General features: G+C 38.4%; 1 protein-coding gene and 1 long non-coding RNA gene across 2 annotated transcripts in view; both read left to right on the top strand.

Moving 5' to 3' along the window:
• LOC140934863 (protein CIP2A-like) overlaps positions 1-19,404 on the top strand; it is a 20,273-nt gene extending 869 nt beyond the window's left edge. The window contains exons 2-23 of the mRNA XM_073384426.1: positions 474-633; positions 999-1,111; positions 1,719-1,813; positions 3,244-3,340; positions 4,196-4,318; positions 5,916-6,061; positions 6,896-6,971; positions 7,557-7,763; positions 8,355-8,511; positions 9,390-9,522; positions 9,853-9,928; positions 10,061-10,203; positions 10,845-11,100; positions 14,286-14,351; positions 14,461-14,571; positions 14,881-14,943; positions 15,869-15,910; positions 16,008-16,099; positions 16,480-16,593; positions 17,371-17,453; positions 17,879-18,018; positions 19,087-19,404. Of these exons, the coding sequence (XP_073240527.1) occupies positions 474-633; positions 999-1,111; positions 1,719-1,813; positions 3,244-3,340; positions 4,196-4,318; positions 5,916-6,061; positions 6,896-6,971; positions 7,557-7,763; positions 8,355-8,511; positions 9,390-9,522; positions 9,853-9,928; positions 10,061-10,203; positions 10,845-11,100; positions 14,286-14,351; positions 14,461-14,571; positions 14,881-14,943; positions 15,869-15,910; positions 16,008-16,099; positions 16,480-16,593; positions 17,371-17,453; positions 17,879-18,018; positions 19,087-19,260 (2,667 nt within the window). The 3' untranslated portion in view covers positions 19,261-19,404. The remainder of the gene's footprint in view (positions 1-473; positions 634-998; positions 1,112-1,718; positions 1,814-3,243; positions 3,341-4,195; positions 4,319-5,915; positions 6,062-6,895; positions 6,972-7,556; positions 7,764-8,354; positions 8,512-9,389; positions 9,523-9,852; positions 9,929-10,060; positions 10,204-10,844; positions 11,101-14,285; positions 14,352-14,460; positions 14,572-14,880; positions 14,944-15,868; positions 15,911-16,007; positions 16,100-16,479; positions 16,594-17,370; positions 17,454-17,878; positions 18,019-19,086) is intronic.
• Positions 19,405-21,208: 1,804 nt separating this feature from the next.
• On the top strand, positions 21,209-25,056 carry LOC140934858 (uncharacterized). The gene is made up of 3 exons (XR_012165128.1): positions 21,209-21,397; positions 23,391-23,524; positions 24,994-25,056. It is a non-coding gene; the product is annotated as an uncharacterized lncRNA (long non-coding RNA).
• Positions 25,057-25,939: the final 883 nt, after the last annotated feature.

Raw genomic sequence — 25,939 nt, 5'->3', positions numbered from 1 at the left:
TATTGACTCAGAGCCCATTCGGGCTCGAGGAATAATTGTTAATTAACAAACTTATTTTCATAATATGCTGACATGTACATTTAGATAGGCTACAGACTTATGTGGTTGTATGTGTACATGTAGCACAGGGTGCAAAGGAAGTCAGTTTACAGCCTCGCCATTAAGGCAAGCTGTAGTTAGCGTGTACTTTATAGCCCAAGAGTCATTTTAACTAGTCCCCCCCAAAAAAATTGATGAGCAGGATTGATTACAGTTCTTCAGACTCTGTAATTTATATTCCCCAAAAACTTCACTTGCCTATTGGGCGAGTTAAGAACAGAATTCAAAAGCCTGCTGATAGCAAAATCTACTAGCCCCAGGCTATCAGACACGATTTTCTTTGCCCGCTGGTAGCATTTTTTTGGTGTGCAAGTATAATCTTTTAAAATGGAGATGTTTTTTTTTTTTTAATGGGGTGGAGTTATCTTTTTTAGGTTTTGATTGGCATTACTTCATCAGGGAAACCTTTGCGTGGATTTACACCTAAAGAGCTTCTTCCAGCAGAATGTCTTTCCTCTCTTGTGGGCATGCTAAATGAGAGTAATGTGAAACAAAGTCTGCATACAAAGGCGATGGTTCTACTCTTTAATCTTGGTGAGCTGATATTTATTTGGAAAAAACTTCTATTGTTTCCTACGGGAGAATAATCTTACCATAATCCTCTAAAGTGCTGGTATGCCATTCTGTTATTATTGTGACAGCCTCATTGATTTTGTTGTGGCTAGTTGGTCTGGCCCCAGTTGTTCAAAAGATGGATAGTGTGGGTAAGTATTAGGAAAACTAATTGCGCTATCCAGTGGATAGAGATTTTTCCAATGGATAGCGCTATCCACCTTTGAACAACCGGGGCCTGGTTCTGAAGTCTATTTCTTCCTGACCTTGAGTCAGTTTATTATTGAATGGAATGGTTCAGCATTTGCCACTGACTCTCCTACATTAATGTATTAAACTATTTTTAGCCAATGATGCAGAAACAAGAGAGGTTCTTCACACTACATATCATTTGACATCCACCCTTGCAGCCATACTTCACAGACATCATCTTGCATCAAATGAAAAAATGATATTTCAGGTGTGTTATACAGTGAATACATTAATAGGTTCTTTGTACTGGTTGTAGTAAATAGTATGTGATTCAGATAGTAGCTCATTGTCAGTTGTTTAAATGTGTAATTTAGGTAAGACAAAGATAGTACTTTGACTCGTCAGGGTTTGAAAAATGCTTGAATTTCAGCTTGTACTTTCACCAGCTGCTCTCACATTTTGCGTGCCCAGGGCCATTGCTAGTGCTTGCTTGTCTTAACTGATGATTTTGTTACCAGGTGACTTGCCTGGATTATTGCTTATTGGAAAAGTGAGGCTAAAGGTTTACTTGCCCAGCAAGAATATCCACTTATCCTGGGGGGACCAGATATAACTTTTTTTAAACCCTGCTTGAATTGAAATTGTACTCCATTATACTAAAAATAATTCTTTGCTAGTAGTTAAAATTTAATGTGTTAAACTAGTCAGTGATATCAGTGCATGTATATGTAATCTCTTTTCTCTTTTTCTGCCTTTGTTATTTTTGTTATCACTTCTATGTAAACATTTTGGAACTGTTGTTAGTAATAATAAGCATTGATAAAGAAAACTAAAATTAATATTGATATTATCATTCCTTATTTTGTTACCAATAGTGTCTGAAACTTCTTGAGAGAGTGACATATGGCTGTAAGATTACAACTCCCAGTGGATACGTTGAAGAGTTGATCAGATACTTAGTAACAAACATGTGAGTATTGGTCCTTAGTACAATGTCACTGTGGCTGAACTGAGCACTTTTCAGACCAGTGAGAAGAGGTAGTATTATTTTTTGCTTAAGTCCTACCATGAGAGCCAAAAATTTCTTTCTAAAATGTAAGGGTATACATGTACAATAATGTCATTGAGAACAATATTTAAGTGTCGAGTTACAAGTGGGAAAAGTGCTACCAATGATATTTTACTTTAATGGTTTCATAGTAACATTTCAGTCAATCAATCAATAAGTCAATCAATGAGTCATTCAATCATTCACTTTCATCAATTAATAATTGTTCAATCAATACCTTTGGTCATATTTATCAGTCCAATATTTTTATTGTTGGGGACATTTTTATCCAATAGGTTCAAAGTTACAGTAAATATTGATGAACTGTAGTCCAGGGCCCGGTTGCATAAAACCTGCACTTAAGTGCTCACTTAAGTAGGTCACTTACGAATCCGCTATGGGTTCACTTACGGGTGTTGCATGGAACACACTTAGCACTCTCGTAAGTTTCTGTTTTACGTGGTAACTTACGGGCTCACTTAAGGGCACACGTAACCTTGATATAGTACTTTATTAACGATTCACTCTTTTTTTTTAAGCTAACCATTGGTGAGTGTAAAGAAAGTAAAATTCGTTTCCAACACTTTTAAGCCTCTCAAAAAATGAAATTTGCATGCAAACGTTATTTTTCTTCAATATCTACTGAAAATGATAGTTCTTCTTCTTTTTTCACAAAAGTGTACATCAGAGGTTAACAAAGTGCATTAGAACGAATTACGTGAAGAAAAATACTTTTTTTCACTTCTCAGTAAAAGATCTCGTTAAATTTAGTAAAAACAGTGACGATACGGGACCTATATAGGTCCCGTAAATTTACGTTCTATTTTTCCCGTAAAAAAAGTTTTATGCAACACCCGCAATTTCTGTTGCATAAACGACATTTAAGTGAACACTTACGAAAATCGTAAGTGCAACCACTTAATTGAATTCCCTAAGTGGACCACTTAAGTGATTTCATGCAACTGATTTAAGTTACGAGTGCACGTACGTGTACCCGTAGTTGTTACGGACGTTTTATGCAACCGGGCCCAGGCCCTGGTTGTTCAAACATTGGATAGTCCTATCTACCGAATAAATCACTAACCAGGGGATTAGTATTAGGAAAACCAATTTTGTTATCCACTGAATAGAGATTTATCCGGTAGATAGCGCTATCCAATGTTTGAACAACCGGGGCCTATATTGTACATGACAATTTCTCTATAATAAAGTCCAAGCACAGATCTAAAGAAAATGACTGTTTTCCAAATACTGTTTGTGAGCCAAAGATGTATACATCTAGGAGATTATGATCACGTATGCTAGGATACTCTGAATTCAAACAGTTTTGACTTCTTTTCTTCCAACTACAGACAGTTGCCTGAATCAGATTTAACTGTACCATGCCTTGGCCTTTTGACAAACCTCTGTCGACATAATTTACCAATACAGGCACACATCAAGGCTCTGGTAAGTGCTTACTTGAAGAATTGTACTGGATGCAAAGAGAGTCGGTTTTACAGCTTGGCTTTTGGGCAAGCACGTACTAGCCCAGGAGTCATACTTTTTGCACGCCAGCTCATACCGCGAAAATGTAGCCTCTGCTCGCAGGGTATTTATCTAGCCCACAATTCTTTTTTTTTGATAAGCAGAATTCAATACAGTTCCCTCAAAAAACTTCACTTGCCTGTCAGGCAAGTTAAGAACGGGATCCACTAGTTTGGTAGCAAAATTTACTAGCTAGCCCTGGGCTATCGGACACACCTAATCTTTGCATGCTGTTTTGATGCATCTAATTAATTCCTTCTCTCTTATTCATCCCTTAGTCAGTTTCAGAATTCAGGAAAAAGAGAACTACATGTACATGTACATGTAGCTTTATACTTTTGTTTCTTTTCATCAAACTTGTGATTGAATTCTTTTTCTTATTGTCAGTTCTGAAAACTACTACCACATTGTACTCCCCTTATACAGCTGTAATAGTTGGTTTTCTAATTACTACCAGTTAAATCCTGTTGTTAATTGTAGTTGTTACTATTTATTGCATTCCAAAGTGTATCAACATCTAACTTTATAAGTGTTTAAACAACAGCCATTTCAGTCTGAGCCCAAATTAGAGCTTTAGATTTGAAAAAAACCTAAATTAGAGCATAATGAAAATAATATTTTGCTATCATTGTTATTACCATTATCATTATTATCATTTTAATTCATTTAACCACAGGTATACCTTATCTCACTAGTACTGTGCCATTTAGTATTTATAAATATCATTATTGATTGTTATTAGCTTTCTCCTGATTGGTCACCTTCTTTACATTGCAGGAGAACATCAAATCACTATATCGCACATTGATAGCCTTTCTTTCTCACAGTAACCTCACAGTGATTGTTTTTTCATTGTCTATTTTGACAAGCCTCTCACTCCATGAACAGCTAGGAGAGAAGGTATTGCACATCAATTCATTGGTTACTCAGTAACTTGGTTTGTTATACAATTTAGAGAGTTATTTTCTAGAACTAATAAAATATTTCTCACAGCGGCAAGTTTATAATTTTGTCGGAATTTGCAACACACGTTACTCCCACGAGAATCTCAGGCGAGGTGGTTTGTCTATGTGCTCCAAGTCTATCGGGTTCGGTTGGTGTCCACCATGACATCATCCAGAGGTACATAAAGGTGCTTTGTGGGTTTTCTAGGCAACCGATTTTGGGGCCTCGCTCGTGAATCCCACAAGGCTTGCTTAGCAAAGTGATGTGTGATTTGCTTTGGTCATATTTCTAATGGTTTGGTTTTTTCAGTCGCCAATTCAGGAGTCGATAAGTGCTTTTTTGCAATGAATTTGGAAGGCAAAAGTACTTTTAAGAGAAAATGGAAGGAATTTGGATCATTAGCCTTATTAATAAAGATAATTATGAGTGAAAATCGAAATCACATGTTTTGTGTCCCACTTTGTAGAGGAGTTTATACCATATCAGCTTAGTTGGGCATCTGTTCTTTAAATGTGATGAAATGGGTTTAAGTTGCTTTTTTTATCACACAGTTCTTGTATGTCCCCACGTGGCGTAGTGGCAATGAAATGGCCCAGCCTGTAGGAGGTCCTGGGTTCAATTCTGGGCAGAAATTAGTTTTCTTTCACTCTTCTTTTCTTGTTTTTCCTTTTCGTGTAGTAGTTTTTTAGTTATTGTAGTTTGTTTTGCTTCTGTATTATAGCATAAGTTTTTTTTAAATTTATTAATTTTCTTCCCTATTGCCTTGTTTCCCTTTCTTCCTACTTTTTGCCGTTCCCCTGAAATTGCTTCGTGAGGTCACAGACTGTGATCTAAGTATTTCTAGTATAAGTTTTCTGTTTTGAAGAAGTTTAATAACCCATTAGAATAAATTTGAATGTTCAAACACGTGATTGCAATACTGCAAAGAAAAATATGTAAAGTCATGTGTTATCTGAAATGTTTCAAGACTTTGCTCTAAGAAAAAATGAAGGAAAGTCCAGTTTGGGCCTCATGTGTAATCCAGGGTCACAGGGTTTGCAGTATAAGATTTCTATATCAAAGAAGCTAAGATTTCCTAGTCACCCATGAGCAACAGTAAGGTACCAGGGGCTACCAGGCCCTACTAGAACATAGCCCTCTGTTTTTTCTTTTCCAAGCTCCCTAATCTTGATTGGTTTTGTGCTCTGACAGCAGCCAGTGGCCTCTGACATCTTTATTACTTTTACGTATTATACAATGCAGGGAACGAAGAAATGCCACTTTTTTAAACAGAAACCTTAATGCTAAAAATTACATTATTCACATACTGTTGATTTTTGTTTGGGAAATCCAGATAAGGTTTTTAATTTCTCAGTTGAATTTCGAACCAAAAGCACTTGAGTTTCACCAAATAAAATTCCTTCTGTAATGTGGTTTCAGTTACCTTAGCAGAAACTCCCTTAATGTTTATCAGACAGGTGCGCCTGATGCATGTTCGCTTGAACAAACACAACAATGCATTTATTTTTCTTTGCTTGACTATGCTGATAGTGTTGTTGTTTCCTTTGACCAGCTTTTCAATGCAAAGAATATCCATCAGACCTTTCAACTTGTGTTCACCTTTCTAATTAATGGAGAGGGTCCCACAACAAGGCGCTCTTCAGTGGACTTGTTTGTTGACTTACTTGCTAGTCCCAAAATTCAGCAGTCTCTCCTAATGTAAGTATCCTTATAAAGGTGATGTTACACGGGAGGATTCGAAACAACTTTTTAGGCAACACAGTGTAGCAATGTTGGAACAATGTTGCAACCACTTGAAACATGTCACAACAATGTTGAAATGATGTGTTGAGTTAAAAATTGTCCCATGTAACATCACCTTAACACGGGGCTATCACTAGGGGCTGGGGATTCCCTCAGCTACTATGAGTGTGACCCCTGCCTACTTTCATAGGGAAAAAATAGAACAAGTCCAATTCCCTGCATACTAAATAAATAAAATATACTCGGAAACTTGAAAGCTTAGCAACAGCTGGCCTGTTAACAACATAAAACATGTAAGTATTTTTTAATGCCCTGTTTTCTATCTTATGTGCCAGGGTTGCTATAACAAATTTGGGAAAGACAAAACGCTGTTAAGAATTAGAGAAAGTCAAGTAAACTTAAGCTCCTGGCAAAGTCAGTGAAAATGAAGAAATTATTTAATTTCCACAGATTTAGATTGCCACAGGGTTTCATTGAGAACATTTACATTTTACAGAAGGTCATTTAAGAATACAAATTAGCAAAAATTGTTTAACACAGTGCTTTGATGTCGCCATGACATCATTATTAAGTGATAAGATAAAAAAACTGACATCTGTCTTACATGTAATATTACAGTTGGAAGTGACAAAATTTTACTAGAGAACAAAAGTAACATGGCATTGTTTTGAAGTCAGATTTTAAATTTCTTTATCTTTGTTATCTCTTGATAATGATGTCATTGTGACATCAAAGCGCTTTCGGTAATTTTCATTCTTTAAGATTGGGATTGTTTTTTTCTCCTTTCAGACATGAACATTTGCCATTTTATTTGGAGCAGATTCTGGCATTACTTCATTTAAACGAAGCTGAAGAAACTGCCAAGGTGAACTTCTGTCTCCTTCCAGGTGTAGAAATAGGTAGTCGGTACTGGTAACATAATAGGGACCTTGAGATGCAAGGATGGTGACAGTGGGAAAAGCATTGCTTGAAAATTGAATTTTTTTTTTTTTTTCAATCTTGATCATGATTATTCCTACTACTACTTTGTCAAATGTACATGTAGGCAAACTCTCCTAGAGTTGAATTCCCAAGAACTATATCCAAGTTCAGAAGGTGAACATTACTTGTTTATATCCTCCATAAAATGTGAAATTAGGCATTTTCACTTGGTAGTTGTGCAGTGATGGCAAAAAAAGTACAGAAAGTGTTATCCACGTACAAAGTTGCTGTTTTGCTTGTTATACCTATTCCTTTTTGGACGTTCTGGTTGTTGTCACTCCCCTCGGATCTTGGGGTCCCTTTTTAACTGCTGGGGTTTTTTATAACCCTGTGAAGACGAGCATCCCATCCAGGGGTGAGTGGCAATACCCCTAGGTGCTTCATGCTATTGAAACTGGGTCAAGCTGTGGCTGCTCAAATCTTCTTGGCTTGTGCATTCCTTAAACTTTCATGCATTTTTTTTCTTCAGGTGTTTGAGTTGCTTTTGACATTCTGTTCTGTGACTGGTTTGAGGAATCTTGTTTGCAAAGCGTTGTTCTCAACTGTGAGCTCTAGACCAAAGGACCCAAAGATAAACAGTGCATATGATGTTGTTTTATACTGGGCCAGTCAGTCAGTTGACATTCACTCAACTGTGTCACTCAAGGCTCTTGATTTTATCAAGGAAATATATGAGGTGAGAATGAGATTTCATCTCCTATAAATCAAATAACAGGCGCACATGTACCCTTAAAAAAGGCATGGAGTTCATTGTTTTCATGTGATACCCAGACCTTAAGGGGACAGCTGCAATTATGATAACTGTGGAGAAAACCTTCATTGTCCTTATTCTGATGTTAATTGGTTAATTTTTTTTTGGAATCAACTTCTAAAGTAGCCCGAATTTCATCCGATTACTTCGAGTCGTTATTACTCCCTGTGAGGAGAAAACGACTCAAAGCAATCGGATGAATTTCAGGCTACTTCTAAAGGGCTGTATTTAAGTTCTTTAAAAATATCTAAAAAATCGTTTCATTGAGTTCATTTCCTCCTCAAAATGTGAAATAGAACAATTCACATCGTCTTTGTACAACAACAGCAGAGAAATGTACAAGCAAGTGCGGTGCAGGTGCAGAGTTGTTGTCTTTGCTAATTTTAACCTATTGTTTGCTGTTCTCATTGCTGTTGTTGTCGTTGCTTGTGCTCCCTACATGTATTTAGGAGTGTTTTAAGGAAGTGAGGTGCAGCATATATATATTATTTCTTGTTTTATTTGTTTGTTTTCCAGGAACTAGTTGATGGTGGCCTTCTTGAACAATTATCACCACGGACATCATATCTAATCCCTGTGCTGACACAACTGCTGATACCACCTACAGAAATTGATGGCACTATACTGAAACAGAAATGTGCACAGATCAACAAGGCCTTGGAAGTTCTTAGTGATATCCTTTTAAGTCAGAATAGGGGCATACTGTAGGCCTGTATAGTGCAGCTATGTAACAAAAGTGCTTTCATGACAAAACAGGTTATAGCTTATTAGGTTCAGTATACAATGCTGTAACAATGAGTTGCACCACAGGAAAGCAGCATTTGCTGGGCTAAAGTAAATGTTAGTGAAAAAGGGTGCTGGTAGGCCTGCATGAGACTGCTCTGGGCCATCAAACTTCACTAACAGCTTGTGTGAAGGTCAAGTGATTTTTTTAATCTTCATCTTGCCCTGTTTGTAAACTTTAAAAAGGAGTATTTGATGATAAGCATCACAAGTGTCTAAAAATGGTATAAAACGGAAGAAATCAACAGAAAAAAAGACCTGGTATCGTTTATCACAATCAGCTCACCACAGTTTGATTAAAAGCTGTTATTGTTTTGACATGACATCAGATGGTTCATTCAGCAAGTGGATATTCAATGTTCAGAAAGTATTTTCAAAGTAACATGCATTCCAGAAGAGGCATAAATGATCCCTGATGAAGGGAGTGAGTTTCAGTTTCCGAGAATTTGCTTTAACTATGTGTTGACAAATGCCACAACGAACCTCAGCTTGCTAGGGGTGGAGAGGTTACGTTTATGCCAGAGCTGTCATTAAGTTTTTGAGCAGCCGTAGCAAATGAAGACTCACCATAACATCTCACAGCAAAATTTATATTGTCATCGTTATAAACTGTCCGGCTTTGAGCACCACAAAATAATTTTAACAGGTGTTACGGGTTACGGCCCTTAATGACAGCCCTGTTAATACTTATTATCGAGAACTGTGTCTATGTAACGGAGCTCTGTATGAAAATTCTAATCTTTATGTTCTGTCCTTGACTTTTGCGACTTCTGTGTTTTGAGGATTCGCTTAAAAGTGTTGTATTAGGACAGCTGAATCTTGATTACTGGTGGAAGTTGCTGGAATATCAGTACCAACACAACAGTGTTGGAACACGCAGTTCTGTTGCAGTGTCTTGGAGGTAAGGGGTTGGTGTAAAACAGCAGTGTTTTAAACTACACAATTATGAATTTAGAATCAGATTCAGTAAATTTTCATTGGCCGCGTGATTCTCTCTGTCAGCGAAAGTCCACATGACTTGTTGTACATATAAAATTATCGGTGTAAATGACGACCTTTTGAAACATTCTTTCGTTTGCAGCCAATCCTTAGATATTTTCTGTATTAATTATGACTTGTGTAGAATTAGCTCCTCTGCTCGACTTTAACGTGCTCTCTGATAAGAAGTTCAAGTCCCGAGTATTACAGTGTTTTTGTAAATAACCATGTGTAATTGTCTTTTTGGCTTTAGCTTGGAAGGCGTAAACGTCGTGCTTCAAATGTTGGACTTGCTCTGTAAATTGAAAAATGACGTCATGGGACTGCAGGTCTGTAGCTTTGAGCTCCCTTTACCACCATTGAACTTTGCCAAAGAGAAAATGACCAAGAAAACATCAATAACATCGAACTTTTAATGCAGACCAATTATCAGAGCCTTTTTGTTTTTGCTTTGTTTACAGGAGCGGCTTGCTGCCGCGTTGCAAGACCAGCGGTTGGTCCCCTTCTTGGCACGCTCGTTGAGTAGTGACTCACGTGACAGCGTCCAAAAGGCTCTTCGCATTCTGAGTGAGGCCACCAACTTACCTGACTTTCAGGCCATTTGGTAAGGCCCTACATGTAGTAATATTAATCCAAGTGAGACATATATTAGCAGATACGGAAGCGAAAACGGTCATTTCAGATACAGGGTTTTACCCAAACTACAGACAGTAACAGTTTTAACAAAAGAGCGAACACAATTGAAATGATTAAACCTCTTTATTTTATCCTCATAATATGCTTTATAACGAATTCATCAATTAGAAAGAGCCCTGAATATAGGGTTATGTCATTCATAAGTAAATTAAATAAAATCGGCCGTGCCGCCAACAGTTCTGTTAGTCCTATTACACACTTACCAACACAGTCATATTCACTGTGTGATCAACACGTACGTATTGTTGTACAACGGGAATTTTTTCCCCACCAGCACGTAGTCTTATGCAGACATCTGACAATAAAACTGTTTCAGGGGCGGATCTAGGGGGAGGGTGCAGGGGGTGCGCACCCCTCCCTGAGATGACCTGCGGTTTTCTGATACAACTGGTATTCTGCAAAAAAAAAAACTATGTGGTTTATTGGTGTTGAAGTAGAGCAAGAGACGAAAGTTGAGCGGGCAACATTGCAAAAGCTATGACCTAGAGATTTAGGATCATTCATTACCGTCCGCTGAGATTTACCTTCATGAATTTGTATTGTTTGCAGGTTAGGAGACTTGATTGCATCTAACAACGCAGCTCGCGAGGAAGAGATGTCACTCCTTAGAAGACCCAATGATACAGAACTCAGTCCCCCGTCCTCACCTCGGCACCAGGTCTCCTTAGCCAACACCAAGAACTCGACCAGTGTACGCCCAGTCGGCGTGAACAATGGTTCAATGAAAAGCAAAATTCCCCCCAATAACTCACAGTATGATTCAAACATCGAGTCCTTGATCGAGAAGATGAAGTCCGGTTTGGAGGTGCAGATTGTTTCTTTCTGACTGATTTTTCTGTGACATTGTACGAAAGGGGAAGATTTAGACTGCAAAACAGTCCGTATTTTAGCGTATTCAAGAACGCGCGAGCAGTCAAACAAAAGGTCTGGGACGAGGCTTAAAACAGAGAGGCGGGTGAGGCTCGCGCGCTTCGTGCGCGTAAGACTCTTACGCCACGCTTTACCGATTTCTTTACTTATTTTGAGAAAAAAAACCGACTGTTTTGCGTCTAGTTTAGATTGGTTTCCGTCACTGGCTCTCATCTTTGTGCGGGCCATACGGAGGGAAAATATAAACCGATTTAAGTACTTTCCTGAAGCCGTGATATTTCACAGAAACAACGACGGAATTGAGATAAGTGTTGGGTTTTAAGGTGAGTGGTAAACGGGACTATCCCAAAAAAAAAAAAAAACTTTCGTAACGAGGAAGGAAACAAACAACACTTATGGGAGATTATTTTGAATCGAAATGAAGATGTGACCGTCGCAGTTTTAATCGCAATTTAGGAAATTGCAAATAATAAGTAGGGAAAAAATGGATCATTTTACGTTTCTGGGAAACTGCCCACCTACCCCTCCCCTAAACCAACATTAACACTTACCTCTTACTCAGGGCAAAATGTCGCCTTAGGCAGGGCTCGACGTTGCGACCCCTGGGGTCGCCAATGCGACTTGATTTTATTTAGTGGCGACTAACTTTTCACGCCTGGTCGCCAGGCTGGCCCCCATGATATTTGTGACCTTCTTTGGGAAAACGTACACTAACGATACTCCGTTAAACGGTTAGACCGTTAGCTATCCGTCAGTCATCCGTTAGACAGATCAATAAAAATCGTTAGAGGCGTTTGGCAATTCAGTCTTTAGGCTAGCAACTCATCCGTATCCGTTACATCGTCCGTCGATCTTCTACTGAAATACACTGTTGAAGAAGTTCCAACGGGCAACGGAGACTCAGTCTTTTAGTGGGTCTGTAACACCATCGCTTTAGAAAAATTATTCTGTAAGAGCTTGTAACCGATGTTTTAAGGCTTCCTTTCGCACGATTTTGGCCCGTGTTAACGTCCGTTCGCATCGTACAGCATCGGTCGAAGAACTCACATACCTACGGGCGGCGTCCAAAATCTATTAAGGTAAATACTGAAGCGTAAATTTCCTCAACCAGTTATTCAGGCTTCAGGAAATGAAATACACTTGCAGTTAAACAAATTTTTTGTATTAGAAAAAAACTCATTCGGGCTATGAAAAAACAACTCTGCAAACATTCGCTTTGCCGTTCCATATTTACATTAGCCTGCTTAAGATCCGACGACGGCAGACGTCTGTGACGGCGAGCGGAAGTGAAATTACTGCTAGAAAGACTTCCGGCTGCCGTCGTTGCAAAGTTTCCCGCCGTAGCGGCCTTGTCTGTGACGTGAAGAAGGCCATTTTGCCGTCGCGTGTAAAACGTGAGTAAACTTGATCAAAATAATGCCATTTAAACACATTTTGAGCGAAATTCTTTAGTACTGGTGACAGTTTATTCTCAGTAGACCATTCTTGTTGAATTTCTAAGCGACTTAAACGATTTGAACACGGTATTTAAATTGAATTTGTTTGCCCTCTCTAAACAGTTTGACTCGTTAATCGCCATGGACTCGGTCAACTCGACAAAGAAAGCAACCCAGTAAGGTTTACAAGTTTTTTCTCGTGTTTATTGCTGTGTTTATTAACAATTATGATATCGTAGACTTGTTTTGGCATTAAATTGAGGTCCAATGGATTATGTCACTCATCTTTTCGTCAAGCCTCTCGGGGTCAAAATGTTCGTAATTCTGGTAGGGAAAATCCGGATTTTTAGATCTGTTGACATCATACAACAGTAAAAATTCATCTTCTGAAATGTTGTCATCATCGAAACTTGTCAGTAACAATTCACGAACCTTTCTAAAATTAGTCATCACTCTTGTATTTATTTCTAAACTTCATCAGGAAAAGGCGTTACGACAACCCGCCGTCGCGCGAGCTTTCTTAATGCTATTTTTCGCGCCATTGCGACGGCGACCTCACCCCAAACCCCCTCGACCAAGTCTGCCGTCGCAGAATTTCGCCGTCGTCGGATCTTAAGCTCACTATTGATGTTCAGAAATGAACATCGGTGAAACATGATCTATCTCGTTGCCTAGCACGTGATCGAAAGTCTCCTTCACAACAAAGAAACAGATCGTCAGTATTTTCGGGCAAAAGTTGATTTGACTAGAAGTCTGTTCAAGAAGTGTGACTTTAACGATACTTTATTAGAAGTCAATAAAATGCAGCAAAGCTCTCACTTGGGTCATCACGTAACGCTTTGTCGCGAACAGCTCAAATGTCAACATAAATTTGCATAAAAAAGTAGTTTACAAGAAGCCCGAGATAGACGTTTGTTCTCTTAAGTTTTTATCAGGCTAACCTGCAATCGAGTCCGCAATCTAGATACATGTTCGACATAATGGAATTATTGTTAATCGATGCACTAAAATTTATTCCCGGACAAACAAGGGACCTGTTGAAAACTGCGATCGATTTGCCCGATTAATTTTGACGGAAGTCTTAAAAAAGACTTCCGTCGAATCGAATTCATCACTGGTGATTTTCTCTTACAAGTAGACGGACCAACCGTTAGCTGCTAAGAATCAACCGTTAGATCGTCAGAGCAATCCGTTAGAACAAATCGTTAGAGCGTTGGGACAAGCCGTTAGAACGTTAGAAAAGCCGTTAGCTATCCCTTAGTTTAACGGTAACGGAATACAAAAATACGTAAAAATGAATTTTATAACAAGTGTCATTGTAGGGGTTATGTAGCCTGTTTTGTAGAAGGTAACTTATTGAAGATTTTGTGGAGGTTAAAAAGACCTTAAGTACATTGTATGCTATTTTTTCTTGAAGATAATTTTTGGCGACTAGAATACTTGTCCTGGCGACCAAAAATGAAAACTTAGAGGCCAGCTGGCCCCAAGATTTTTTTCTGAAAGTCGAGCCCTGCTTAGGGGAGGGGTAGGTGGGCAGTTTCACAGAAACGTAAAATGATCCGAAAAATTTCCGAGATTCAACGGGATTCGAAACCATAGCCTCTGTATTAGCGCTCTAGTGCTCTACCAATTCTGCCAAAAGGACTCAGATAAATTGTATTTCGCGCTGCCTTTTTTTCTTTAGATAAAACCAGATCCACACGCTTCAGAAATTATGGATATTTACGAGGCTAAAATGGCTGCTTTAGTGGTAAGTGTTTCAACCTCTGTTAACTTCTCCTCTCTTCCTTTGATTACTTTTCTGGTAGAAATGTGTCGCAGTGTCGCAAGTATATTAATGGCGCTATTGCTTTCAACAGACAAAAGAAAGTCATCTTCAGGATCTTTTGGAAGCAAAAGCTCTTGCGTTAGCCCAGGCGGATCGTCTTATCTCTCAATACAGATGTCGGAGAGCGCAATCAGAAGCTGAGGTATGATGATATTATTAGTATATAGTTAGACGCAGAGAACAACCAATCAGAAATAATGAATCGTATGAATGTGATCTATATTAACCAATATTCCTAGTGCAAACAACAGTACCACTCCATTAACGTCATGATCAGAGTAGAATAGAATCCTCCTAACAGTTATACTACATGCATGACAGCATATTGTTTAAAAAACACAATAATATACGGTGAGACCTTCACTCATTCTATTAATAGTCTCTCGGTAGAACGTTACCTTCCATGGTAGTTTCCAGTGTTAACAGCCTTAAAATTGTGGTTTTTTGTCAGTGTGCGAAATTGATGCAGCTCTTGCAGACGACGGAAAAGAAAGCAGAGAACCAAGCTCAACAGGTGCCATTTCCCTTATCAAAAGTGCAATAATTCTTTCAAAAGATTAACTAAAAACGCACTTGAAAGAAAGGTGTCCAGCTTTACATCCTGCAAGCAGTGGTTTTTCTTGGCCGTACGCCACGCTACGATGGGAGAGAAACCCCTGCAAGTAACCGTTTCCTTTTTTGATCAAGCCGCCGTCCAGCGCAGTGGACGAATAAATTAACTCAAAAACAAGTTAAGCCCCGTGCAAACGGGCGCAACATTGTTGTCTAACAACTCCCAACATTGTTGGATGTTGTTGCGTCCCTTTGCACGTAGCTTTACGCTTACAACTGCTGCCTTAAGGTGGATTTCCACTGTCGCGTACTTTTTCCGTGCGTACGCGCGTAGATAAAATAGAGGCAATATGTGGAAGGTCACTCGTAAACGTAAAGTTTGACCTTTCTCAACTTTCACATTAACGAATGGCCTTTCTTACATTGCCTCTATTTCATTTACGCGCGTAAATGAAATAGTGCGTTCGCACGGAAAAATGACGCAACAGTGGAAATCAACCAAGGTTGATTTTCACTCGTGCGGAAGCACGTAAAAATTACGCGATAGTAGAAATTTGCCTTTACGTTTTCCATAAACGCGAAGTTAGGCATTTTCAAGTCGTAGTTATTCTGAGACAAAGAATGTTTAGATGGCAAAATCTCCCAAAATTAGTAATGTTTTTAATCCTGGTCGTCAGCTAAATGCCGCGTCACGCGAAAGGCTGGAAATTCAAGCGTCCTCTCTCGCAAAACGAAGAAACCTTTCGAACAAAAAAATTACAGAAGAATCGATAGTTTCTTAGTTTGATTTTTGGTAACGTAACGTGAAAACCAATAATATAGTCTAGAAAAGACTCTATATGATGTTCAATGCCGATTCCAAGTGTAATATCTTTTGACCCTTACAGATCAATGAACTGCTTGAAGCTCAAAAGGCAGCAACTAAAGAGGTTAGAGTTTTCTGTGTTTTAGAGTAGTTTTCCACTTGAGAAACGACGACCTAAACCATGATTTTTATTTACTTAAGTGTTAATGGTCTTTTTGTAGATGGAAATTATGTTAAGGCACAATGAAAACCTGAAAGTTGTCGAAGAGGAGCATGAGCAGCTCAAGATTGCATTTGCGGAGCAGTCACAAAGGTACCTGTATTCGGAAGTTAGGTAAAGGAGTTGGGGAGAACAAAAGAATTCCGTCGGGGACGTGACAAAAACGTAGGTTTTGAAGCTTGCGGAGCTCACAACGCTTAAGCTCTGACAGAACTAACAGTTTAAAGTAAAAGTAAAAGCAGGAACTTGTTAAGAGAGTATTACGCACCTTGATTTCTATTAAGGGCATTTACATTTGTTATACGCTTTGTGGTTCATATTGATGAACAGTGACTCACTCTCTTCTTCTGCATGCAAACTTACACCAGAACTTACTATCTCTCTTTTTCAAACAACCCTCTTATACTTTTACCACTATACGTTTTTTATCAGTCGCTGAGAAGCTTGACTTTCGCCCTGTGTTCTCTTTTCAGACTGGAAACTAGTCAGCGGAGTCTTATGGCGGCTCAAGACGAGCACAAGGCACTATCGGACTTGAATGACATGTTAAGGCGGCACAACGATAACCTGAAAAGCCAACATGATTGGTAGTGTATCTTTACTCTTCATTAATGATTCTTATAAGGTTGTGATGCAAATCAAGTGTCGCTATTGAGAGGGAAGATCGCGCACAAAAGAAAAACAACAATATGCACTGAGCGCTGTTATTAACTTGTTGTTGTAGTATAGTAGGGATGTTTTAGACCCATTTTTGGGCAGGAATCTCATTAAAGACGGCATGAAGACATTAACGTCGATGATGTCATTGGCCACTTTGAGGTTGCGCTTTGGAGTGGGTCAGGACGGTTTGAAAGTGCATGGTGGGACTGTTTGGAGGACGCATTTTTCGACCCCAAAACAGTCCCACAATGCACTTTGGCAACCATCTCGACCCGATCTCCAGCGCAACCTCAAAGTGGAAAATAGCCTCTTGTCTCTATCTCATGAATAAAATGCAGAGGAATATCATTAAGAAAAGGAGATGGGCTATTTTTAGGTGGGTTAGCCCGTTAAACAGGTTTTTTAGTTATTTCTAGCTCGATAATTGTCTTGCTTTTTAGAGGCACTCAATCACGAATTGTTAAATCGACGTTAAGGAATATTTGTCATTTATTTGGTTTATATGGGCAAATAGACGAATCGACGATTTGTTGTTGCGCTTGAAATAGTGTTATTCAGGACCCAGTTGTTCAAAAGGAGGATAACGCAACTGGTTTCACAAATAGTTATCCACCGGATAGTGATTTATCCGGTGGATATTAAACGCTATCCAACGTTTTAACAACCGGGACCAGCCCTTTAGAGAATTATATTTTTTTCTATAGTACAACCAAACAACTTCACGAACTCGAAACAGAGAGAAAAAAGGTTGTTCAGCAACTAAAGGAAAAGGACACCAAATGTCAAGGTACTGTTCTTGTGTTTTACTTTTCAAGCATTCATTGTTCAGCATGTATAGGGCAGGCTGAAACATTAGACGTTCATCAACAAGATGCCATCACTCTTACAGTTCGCTGACTCAAAAAACTTTGTTTGACTGTGATTTTGTAGAAATGAGTACCAGCGATATATTAGTGGGGGTAACTGTTGTTACAATATTAACTCCGTGTCCACTTTGGAGTGACTTTTTCGAAAATGCCAGGTCACGTCACACGTCATATTACATGAATGAAGTACCTTACAGAAACCACTAGGAGAATTGCTGATCAGGGGCATTGAAATTCTTGATGGCGAATGTACGTCATGAGCATAAAACATATTGTTATAACTAAAATTCCTGTGTAAAATTAGGAATTGGTACGATTGTTATTTCCTTTTCGCTGTTACCCTTAGAGCTCCGCAAAACGCTTCAGAAACAAGAGGAAGAAACCAAACAACGTGAAAAGAACATAGATGATCTACAGAATACAAACGAATCCCTTAAACGTGATCTAGCTAAAGCAGATAAAGAGAGAAAGGAATTAGCACACAAGGTTAGTGTGGATGTTCTTTGTGCTTCAGGAACCATGGCTAAGGGTGTGAGAATGATTGCCAGTCGATACCCGGCTTAGCAAAGGAACTTTGTCGGGTGATAAAATGTTGGCCCTAAACTGTAAAAGAGAAATACTATTATCTAAACGACGCACTATTTTAACAAAGTATTCTCGAAATTTTTCTTTAGTTATCTTATTGGGAGGAAAGAAGTGCCCAAAAAGTGACTGTTAAATGGTCTTACTTTCCTTCTTTTTTATCAGCATTTTGCAACTAATGCTTTTTTGCGCGACAAAGTGTATTCAATAAGGTGTATTTTTAGTTTGGGTACTTACCTATTTCGTACTCTTTTTGCCCTCTATACGTTGTACACTCTTGTTTTTACTGAGCTTTACGAACTCTGCTTCTTTTTATATACTGATTTGATGCAGTCAAAATTTACAACGAGGGTTGTCCTTTTATAGACTTAAATACAAATGAATAATTCATGAATATAATCCAGGGAAATCTTTATTGTGAAGGAAAGTAGTTTTTGTTACTTATTTTATTAACAATTATGAACAATTTCTGATAAAAGACATTTTAGCCGATGTCTTGTAACGGCGATAGCGGTTTTAACCCACGCGTACTCGATTACTCCTAAGGGACCTCAAGATTCGACGAAGGCGACGGCAACGAGAACATTCGAGAACATCAAAAAGCAATAATAGGTTTATTGAGTAAAAAATACCTTTTAGACGTCTTGCTTTGGTACATTTCTTGGCCGTCACCGCACGACTACGTAGTAAAAATGCCTAACTTCAACTTTTATGGAGGACTTAAACTAGCGAAGACGAAATTTTCTTTCTCTTTCTGAAATTGGATAAGGTTCTTAACAATTAAACTATGAAATTTCACCTACTTTTGACAAAGAAAGTGAGTTGGAATAATCGCGATGAAGGTTGAAAGAAAATACGACATTCACTTTTTTAGCTGACGCCGCCGTGTTCGGATCTTAAGGTCCCTGTTACGTGAGGCTTACGGTAAACCCGCTTCTTACAACCGCCTACTTTCTTCTCTTCTATCTTCAGTTGTCATCGTTGGAACTTGTGTGTCAACAGAACGAGGACGTGATAAAGAAACGAGAAGTAGCAATCAAGGAACTGCAGTCTGAACTTGACCGACAGGCTCAAATCGCTGCCATGATCCACAATCTAAGTAGTGGAAAAGTACCGATCACTAATTTTTCCGGCAAATCTAGCTGACCCCGGTTTAATATGCTTTCTGTTTCTTTCTTTCTTTCCCCTGTTCCTCCCCTGTCGTCTTTCTCTTTATTCTGCTGTTTTTCCTCCTCGTCCTCGTCCTCCTCAGCACCATCGTCGTCGCCGTTACCCCTGCATCATCATCACTGGCATCATCCTGTGAACGAAGTTAAGCGATGAATGTCCGCTGCAGATCTTTTCTTTTATTGTCCCTTTTTGCAGCCAAAATTATCTTTTAATGCTACACTTTCTTTCAGTTTTCTTACTAAATAGGTCAACGACCGAACAATTGTGTCATTCATTTAAGACTCTTTTCTAGGAAAAGTTAGGTATTTTGTTGCTCATCTGACCTCAGATCTTTCACAGAAAGCTGTGGTCTGTTTTTTGGAAGGATTGATTGAACGCGTTTTATTACTTAACCGAGTTTGCCGACATGATCTGAATCGATTCGTCACTAATTTTTGCGGAAGTGCTCTTGGAAGTCAAATGAAGAGTTTTCAATATGATTTTCGAATTCTTTGTGATGAGTCCTCCAGCTCAACATAGTAGAAACCCTCTGTTGAATAAATAAGTGCTTTTTTCACTAATAGTTAAGAATCTCGGAAACTCGGCTTTTGGCCAAGTGAAGAGCTTAAAACTAGTTATGTCGATTCTTGCGGGTGCACCATTTTAAAACTCCTTCCGTCCCTCGTTCTGATTTTGGTGGCACGTCCATGAAACAACTTTTATATCAAATTCCAGTCTGATCAGAAAAATAGACTCCTTGTAAATACCGTAGTAATATATTTTTACTGTGACCTTTTGTAATTGGAAAAAAATAATGCAAAGATTTCACAATGCTATAATTAAATTTACTCATCGATACTATTATTGTAGTACTCAGTACATTGTTGAGGCGCTCAGTGTAGTAACCCCTGGTGCACAGTTTTTAATGAAAATCCTTTGTATAAAAAGACAAATAAATGTCAATGACGGAAAGTATTCTGCTGTATTACTTTTGGCTTTGGGTCGTGGGATGCAGCCATTTGGGTGGTCATGGCATCGACAGGATAACATCTTTGACGCATATTTTAATTGCATAATGCTGTCTCAATTGATAAGGTAAGATTTTTTTTGTACTTGAGTGATAGCAAGATCAAGCCCCATCACCACTACCCCAGAAATCGTGAACAAGGGAGGTTGTATGAGCTATCATGGAGATTCTGGGTTTTAGAGCTTATGAAAATAATCGTTTTGGGAAGGTTTCATGTTGGGTTTGTGTAACGGCACACTGAAACGTACAACTTTGTACTCTTTTGGCAGGAACGTTATCTTTGGTGACATCGGTAAGTACTCGTGAGCTGTCGACAGCCGCCCGAGGAAATTCGGAGTACTCGTGCCCAGACCTCGGGTTATAATGTGTTTTTTGAAAGAGTTTTTAAAGATTCTTCAATAGGAAAAGAGTAAATCCGAGTTGCAAATTTAGTTTTCCACTTGAAAAACCTGACTTTAGGTTAATTAATTGTGTACTACGATTGACACTTAGAACGATTATATCGAGGAACGACTGTACACGACCAAATTTATATTGCGCGCGCTTTGCGTTTTACGTCCATTGATGACGCAAGAAGTTCAAAAAACAGTTTCGAGTTCAAACGTTTGCTTTACAGATAAAGCAAAGATGGGGTAGAAAAAAATTTGAGATGGAGTTGGTTTCGTAAAATTTGTTTTGTCTCGTTTCGTGGTTATGGGTTTAACCTGCCCTGCAGCAATTGTGACACTTTTTCTGTTGGAGTTAAGCTCTCTCTATCAAGGTAAGCTTGCGGCATTCATTTTGAACGCCACGATGATGATCACCTTTGTCGCGTTTGGAAGTTTGAATTTATCCCACAGGAGGTTACTAAAACAGGCAAATTCAAATAACTTTTTTACGTTAATGACATCCCAAGCCGATTGAGCTTTATTAACCTCGAAAATGTATTATTTCATATGTCCTCAGTTTTCAATAGCTTGCAGTTTTCACTTTAGCTTTAAACGTTTAAGCTCGTGTAAGACTTACAACTTGACTTATCGTTTTGAATCCATGTAGACCTACCTGCTGACTTGGGTACCATTCCAGTGGAAAATCATGAACTCGTTGTCTTTCAACCGTATTCACAAGGTGAGACTTTTCCTATCGCTTTTAATATTTTAAGAATGACTGCCACCTTACGGAAATTAATGCACCTGAATGCAGTCAAGGTTTTTACTTTGGAAATAACAAGGTCAGTTATTTATAGCGGGCTTAGCTTTTGTGTCTCTACAGCCATTCTTCAGACATTGATTAAAAAATTAAGCGAATTTTTTTTCGGCGAAAAGAGCCAAGATTGAACTCCGTTGCAAATCGGAGAGTAAAAATAAGCTTAAATATGGATTTTAAAATCGCATGAAACGTATTGAGCGAAGCTTGAAGCTTCTTTGCAAGCAAGGATTTAAAGAAGTAGAGAATTATATGGCGTCTTTTGTACATTTGATGTGTCAGAATTTGAATCTTTTAGATGTTACTCTACTCTTGAGTGGCTGTAAGTACCACCACCAACAAGCCTAGGGATTGTAAAGCATGCCATGCTTGCCGTTTCTTTATTATATCTTTCGCCGGGATGAGAGTGCTCATTAGCACTAAAAATAAATACCATAAATACATAACAAGTTGTGGAATTGTTAATGATAAATTTCTTGCGATAGTTCATTCTTACACATCTGCTATTTCCGTTTACTTGAATAAAGAATCTGATTTCCTCTCTGTGAATCTTTTAGAGGGCCACACTTTCAGCTTTCTGTAAACCCCAAAACAATATAGACCTTGTCACGGTTTTCGACGCCATATTGACGCGTAGGCAAACGTGTGAGAAATTACAGTGTTTGTATGAGAATCTGATGTCGAATAATTTCCGTAGAGTGGCTGTTCTGAACAAAATATCAATTGTAAACTAAAGCTACAAAGCAAAGGATTGCCCTAAAAAAATTGGGGGGCATACATGTGCTTAAATTTCTCCAGAGGCTTGCTTTAGCTTTTCCATATATTTGTCTCCAATTTTCCCGGGACTTTCTTACAGACAAATGTATAGAAAATTTTAAAAAGAGGTTCTAGGTCTTCTAGTGCATGTAAGGCCCTCAAACTTTTTCAGGAGAATCCTCAGGAGTGAAGCTTTAGTTTACAAATCATATTTTTTTCAGAACAGCCGTTCTATGGAAATTATTCGACATTAGATTCTCATACAAGCACTGTAATTTCTCATGCGTTTGTCTACTTGTCAAGATGGCGTCGAAAACCGTGACAAGGTCTATTATTTTTGGGAAAATGCTGTTAGCAAAAGCGAAAAAGCGTATAAAAATTAGATATTAAACTGTAAATTTTCAGCAGTAAATATCAAAAATAGCGATTGCAACGGCCATTGAAAGTCACAAGGATTTGTATGGAAAAAACAACTCTTGCCATTCAGTCACGGTTGAGGAGTTCTCCATACTAATTTTTTTTAAAATTTTTAAATTCAAACTGTTGTTAATTTTTTCCCTTCTGCATTACACGGCTCAAAGGGCTCTGCATGTTAAGAACCAGAAAATTAAAGCCCCGTAATGCTTAAGGAAAGATTTTGAGACAGTTTGAAATTGAGAAGTATTTGTATGACTGGGTGGCAGGAGTTGTTTTTCCCCTACAAATTTTTATAATTTTCGCTAGGCCATTGAAATCACTACTCTTGAGATATAGGGCTAAATATATACAGGTTACCTAATTTTAATATGCTCTGTCAGTTTCTGAAAACTTCATTTTTCTTTGCATAAACAAGAAGTTGATGATCTTACAAAATGCCTATCATGATAGAAAACTTGACCTGGGTAAATACAAAAAATGCTTCAGAAGCAAAATAATTTGCAATTAATGAAATTCTGAGAGAAATGAACACTGTTGTAAATTGAACCCAGCATTGGTCATTTTAAAGTCATTTTTTTTCCCAAATTAGTCACTAAAAAGCCTGGATCACATAAACAGGTATAATCAGTTGGATAAAATAATGCTAAATTGGATTTCATTGTAGGAAAATAATATTTTATTTTGCATTGATGGTAACAATTAGTAGACTCATTTAATGTGACATTCATTTGCTTTTATTAAGGTTCTGTAATTGCTTCCAACTTTGATAATGTACACATCTTGCATGTGCAAGAGGATCCAGCCTACAATCCATACTTCGGTCTTGATGGTCAATCAAGTATGCTAAACAGCAAAGTATATTTGAATCTCTCCCAGGTAAATCAGTATATCAGGTTAGCACTTATCTATTAGTTGAGAACCTTTGTCCTTTGCTGACTCCAAAATTTTTTCCCCTCCCTCTCTAAAGAAAGTTGTGTTGCGGTTTGAGCTACCCATGGGAAACAACAATTGCCTCAACTTTCATGCAGTACTCAAAGCTGTGCTCTAGGAGTGCCTTGTAGCCCCTGGTGCCAAACTTTTGCTCCAGGCCAGGGTGACTAAAAAATAGACTTTTTTCATAGAAATCATATGCTGGGCACCCTGGATGTCTTAGGTTCGGCTAGAGTGCTGGGCTAGCTTCTTTCAGTTTTTCTAAGAACCCCATTTGAGTACACCTAGTGTCTCAACAATTTTGTGAATGACCGTAATTTCCTGCTATTTTTTACTGTACATGTATATTTTTTAGCAGAACTGCTTTCATCGCTTAATTCCCCTGAAAGGTGTTATGAACAACCCTTAAATGTAACACATTGAGACCCTGGTGTGGGTAAATGTAGTGTTTGTTGAACTTTTATCAAAGAAGTCAGCCATTGGACTCTCACTATAATGTTAACCCTTGGACATACATGCAAATTCAAACCCCCACCGTGCTACAAGGGGGGGGGGGGGGCGGTGGATGGTCCCCCACTTGAGTTCTTGATATGTTGCATTATTTGAAAACGATTTTGCCTTCAGTGGAAAGCCTTTGATCTTCTCTACAAGATGATGAGGTATATTTTATGGGTGGTGGCACTGCTGGGGGCCTGTGCATGATGTCACCAACAATGGTTGCCATCTTGGTCGCCATCTTGGAATTTACCAAGAATTAGTAATCATGTTAAAACCGCGAGAAATGGTGATTTTTTGTGCTTGACATAAAAAATAACACATAAACAAGCACTTTGCATGATTTTAGCCACAAGATTTACTGTTATTGTTGAAAAAACATGTACTTTCACTCAAAAATGGCTTGACCACCTCCTCCTTATAGTGTCATATCTCATAACCATAGAAACTGACAATTACTGAACTTGACTCAAAATGCACGTGAGGGATGAACAAACAGCTACTGAAAAACTCAGATGCTGCTGTTTTATCCGCTAAGAGAAAACTCAGAAAACCTTATGGGTTGGCATCCACCCCTCTTGTATGCCCAAGGGTTAAAGATCTTATTTGTAATTTAATTAGTATAAAATTTTATGGTTGTAAAAATGAACTCCATAAAAGAGTGGTGAGTGTTCTGATATTGGGTCGAAGTACCAGAAACTACAATCAGTTTACCTTCATATACCTGAGCAATGGAAGCTTCTTTTGAAATTGTTTGAAATTACTCAGATTTTCAAGATTTGTGTCCATGATCTTTAGAAAAAGTTGTTTTGGAAAGATTTTAGTGCTGTGTGAATGTCTATAACCTTGTATCGTATAAATAAGGTATTTGCTGCCATTTCATTCTCCAGTTGAATTAGTATAATTTGTTTTCCTAACAGACCAACACTGGCACGTTTTTAATGGCAGTCAACAAGCAAAACCAACCACAAGCGGTAACTTTGGTAAGAAAAGATAGCTGCGAGAAAAGTCATGTTTATTATTATTATAACTATAATAATAATAATTATTATTATTACTATTGTTATGTCATGGTGGGTCTTTTGGCTTTCAATCTTTTCTTTGTCAATATTTTTGAAATCCACCCTGACCCACCCACCTAGGGATGTAGGTAAGGGAAAGCTAAGCAGGCTCTTCTATTAGTCAAGCCTGCTTTTTTTACTCAACGGCACCTTCAAAATTAACCAATGTCTTTGTTTTCCAAAGTGATTTGAGCCCCTAAAATTAGCCAGCAACTGGCTCATAGAGACGTCCTTGCACCAACCCATGCATCCACCCATCCAACCACTTACAAATCTTTTCATCCATCAACCCACTCTGGATCCATCCATCATACTAATTTATCTATATTTATCCTTGATGATCATGAATGGGTGCATCAAAGATGGATAAATAATGATGTATGGATGCATGCATCCATCTGTCCACTCCCTCATCTGTACAGCCAACCGCCCATTTATCCAATCATACGTCCATCCGTCCATCTATACACCCATCCAGCCAGCCAACCAGTTACCAGTCTATCCACCTACCTATCCTCTGGCAAATCTCTTTGCTTATTAGTTCTGTCTCAATCAGTTTGTTCAAGTTTTAATACTTTTGAATTATTCAATTAGCTTGTTTGTTTTTTTTTGTAGTTCTGTGTAACATACTGCATTGGAAACCTCAGTGATCCTACAATGCATGACGTATGCTACGATATCATTAATGCAGGGAACCTTTATAGCAATACCAGTGCATCTTTGCTGTCTCAGTATATTTACGAAAAGAACATCAGTTTTCACATTCCTGTCGCTTATGGCCTCCTTCAGCTAGAAATGACACCTG

Source organism: Porites lutea, chromosome 4 (assembly GCF_958299795.1).
Source record: "Porites lutea chromosome 4, jaPorLute2.1, whole genome shotgun sequence".
Taxonomy (NCBI): Eukaryota; Metazoa; Cnidaria; class Anthozoa; order Scleractinia; family Poritidae; genus Porites; species Porites lutea.
This window is presented reverse-complemented; position numbering and strand designations above follow the sequence as displayed.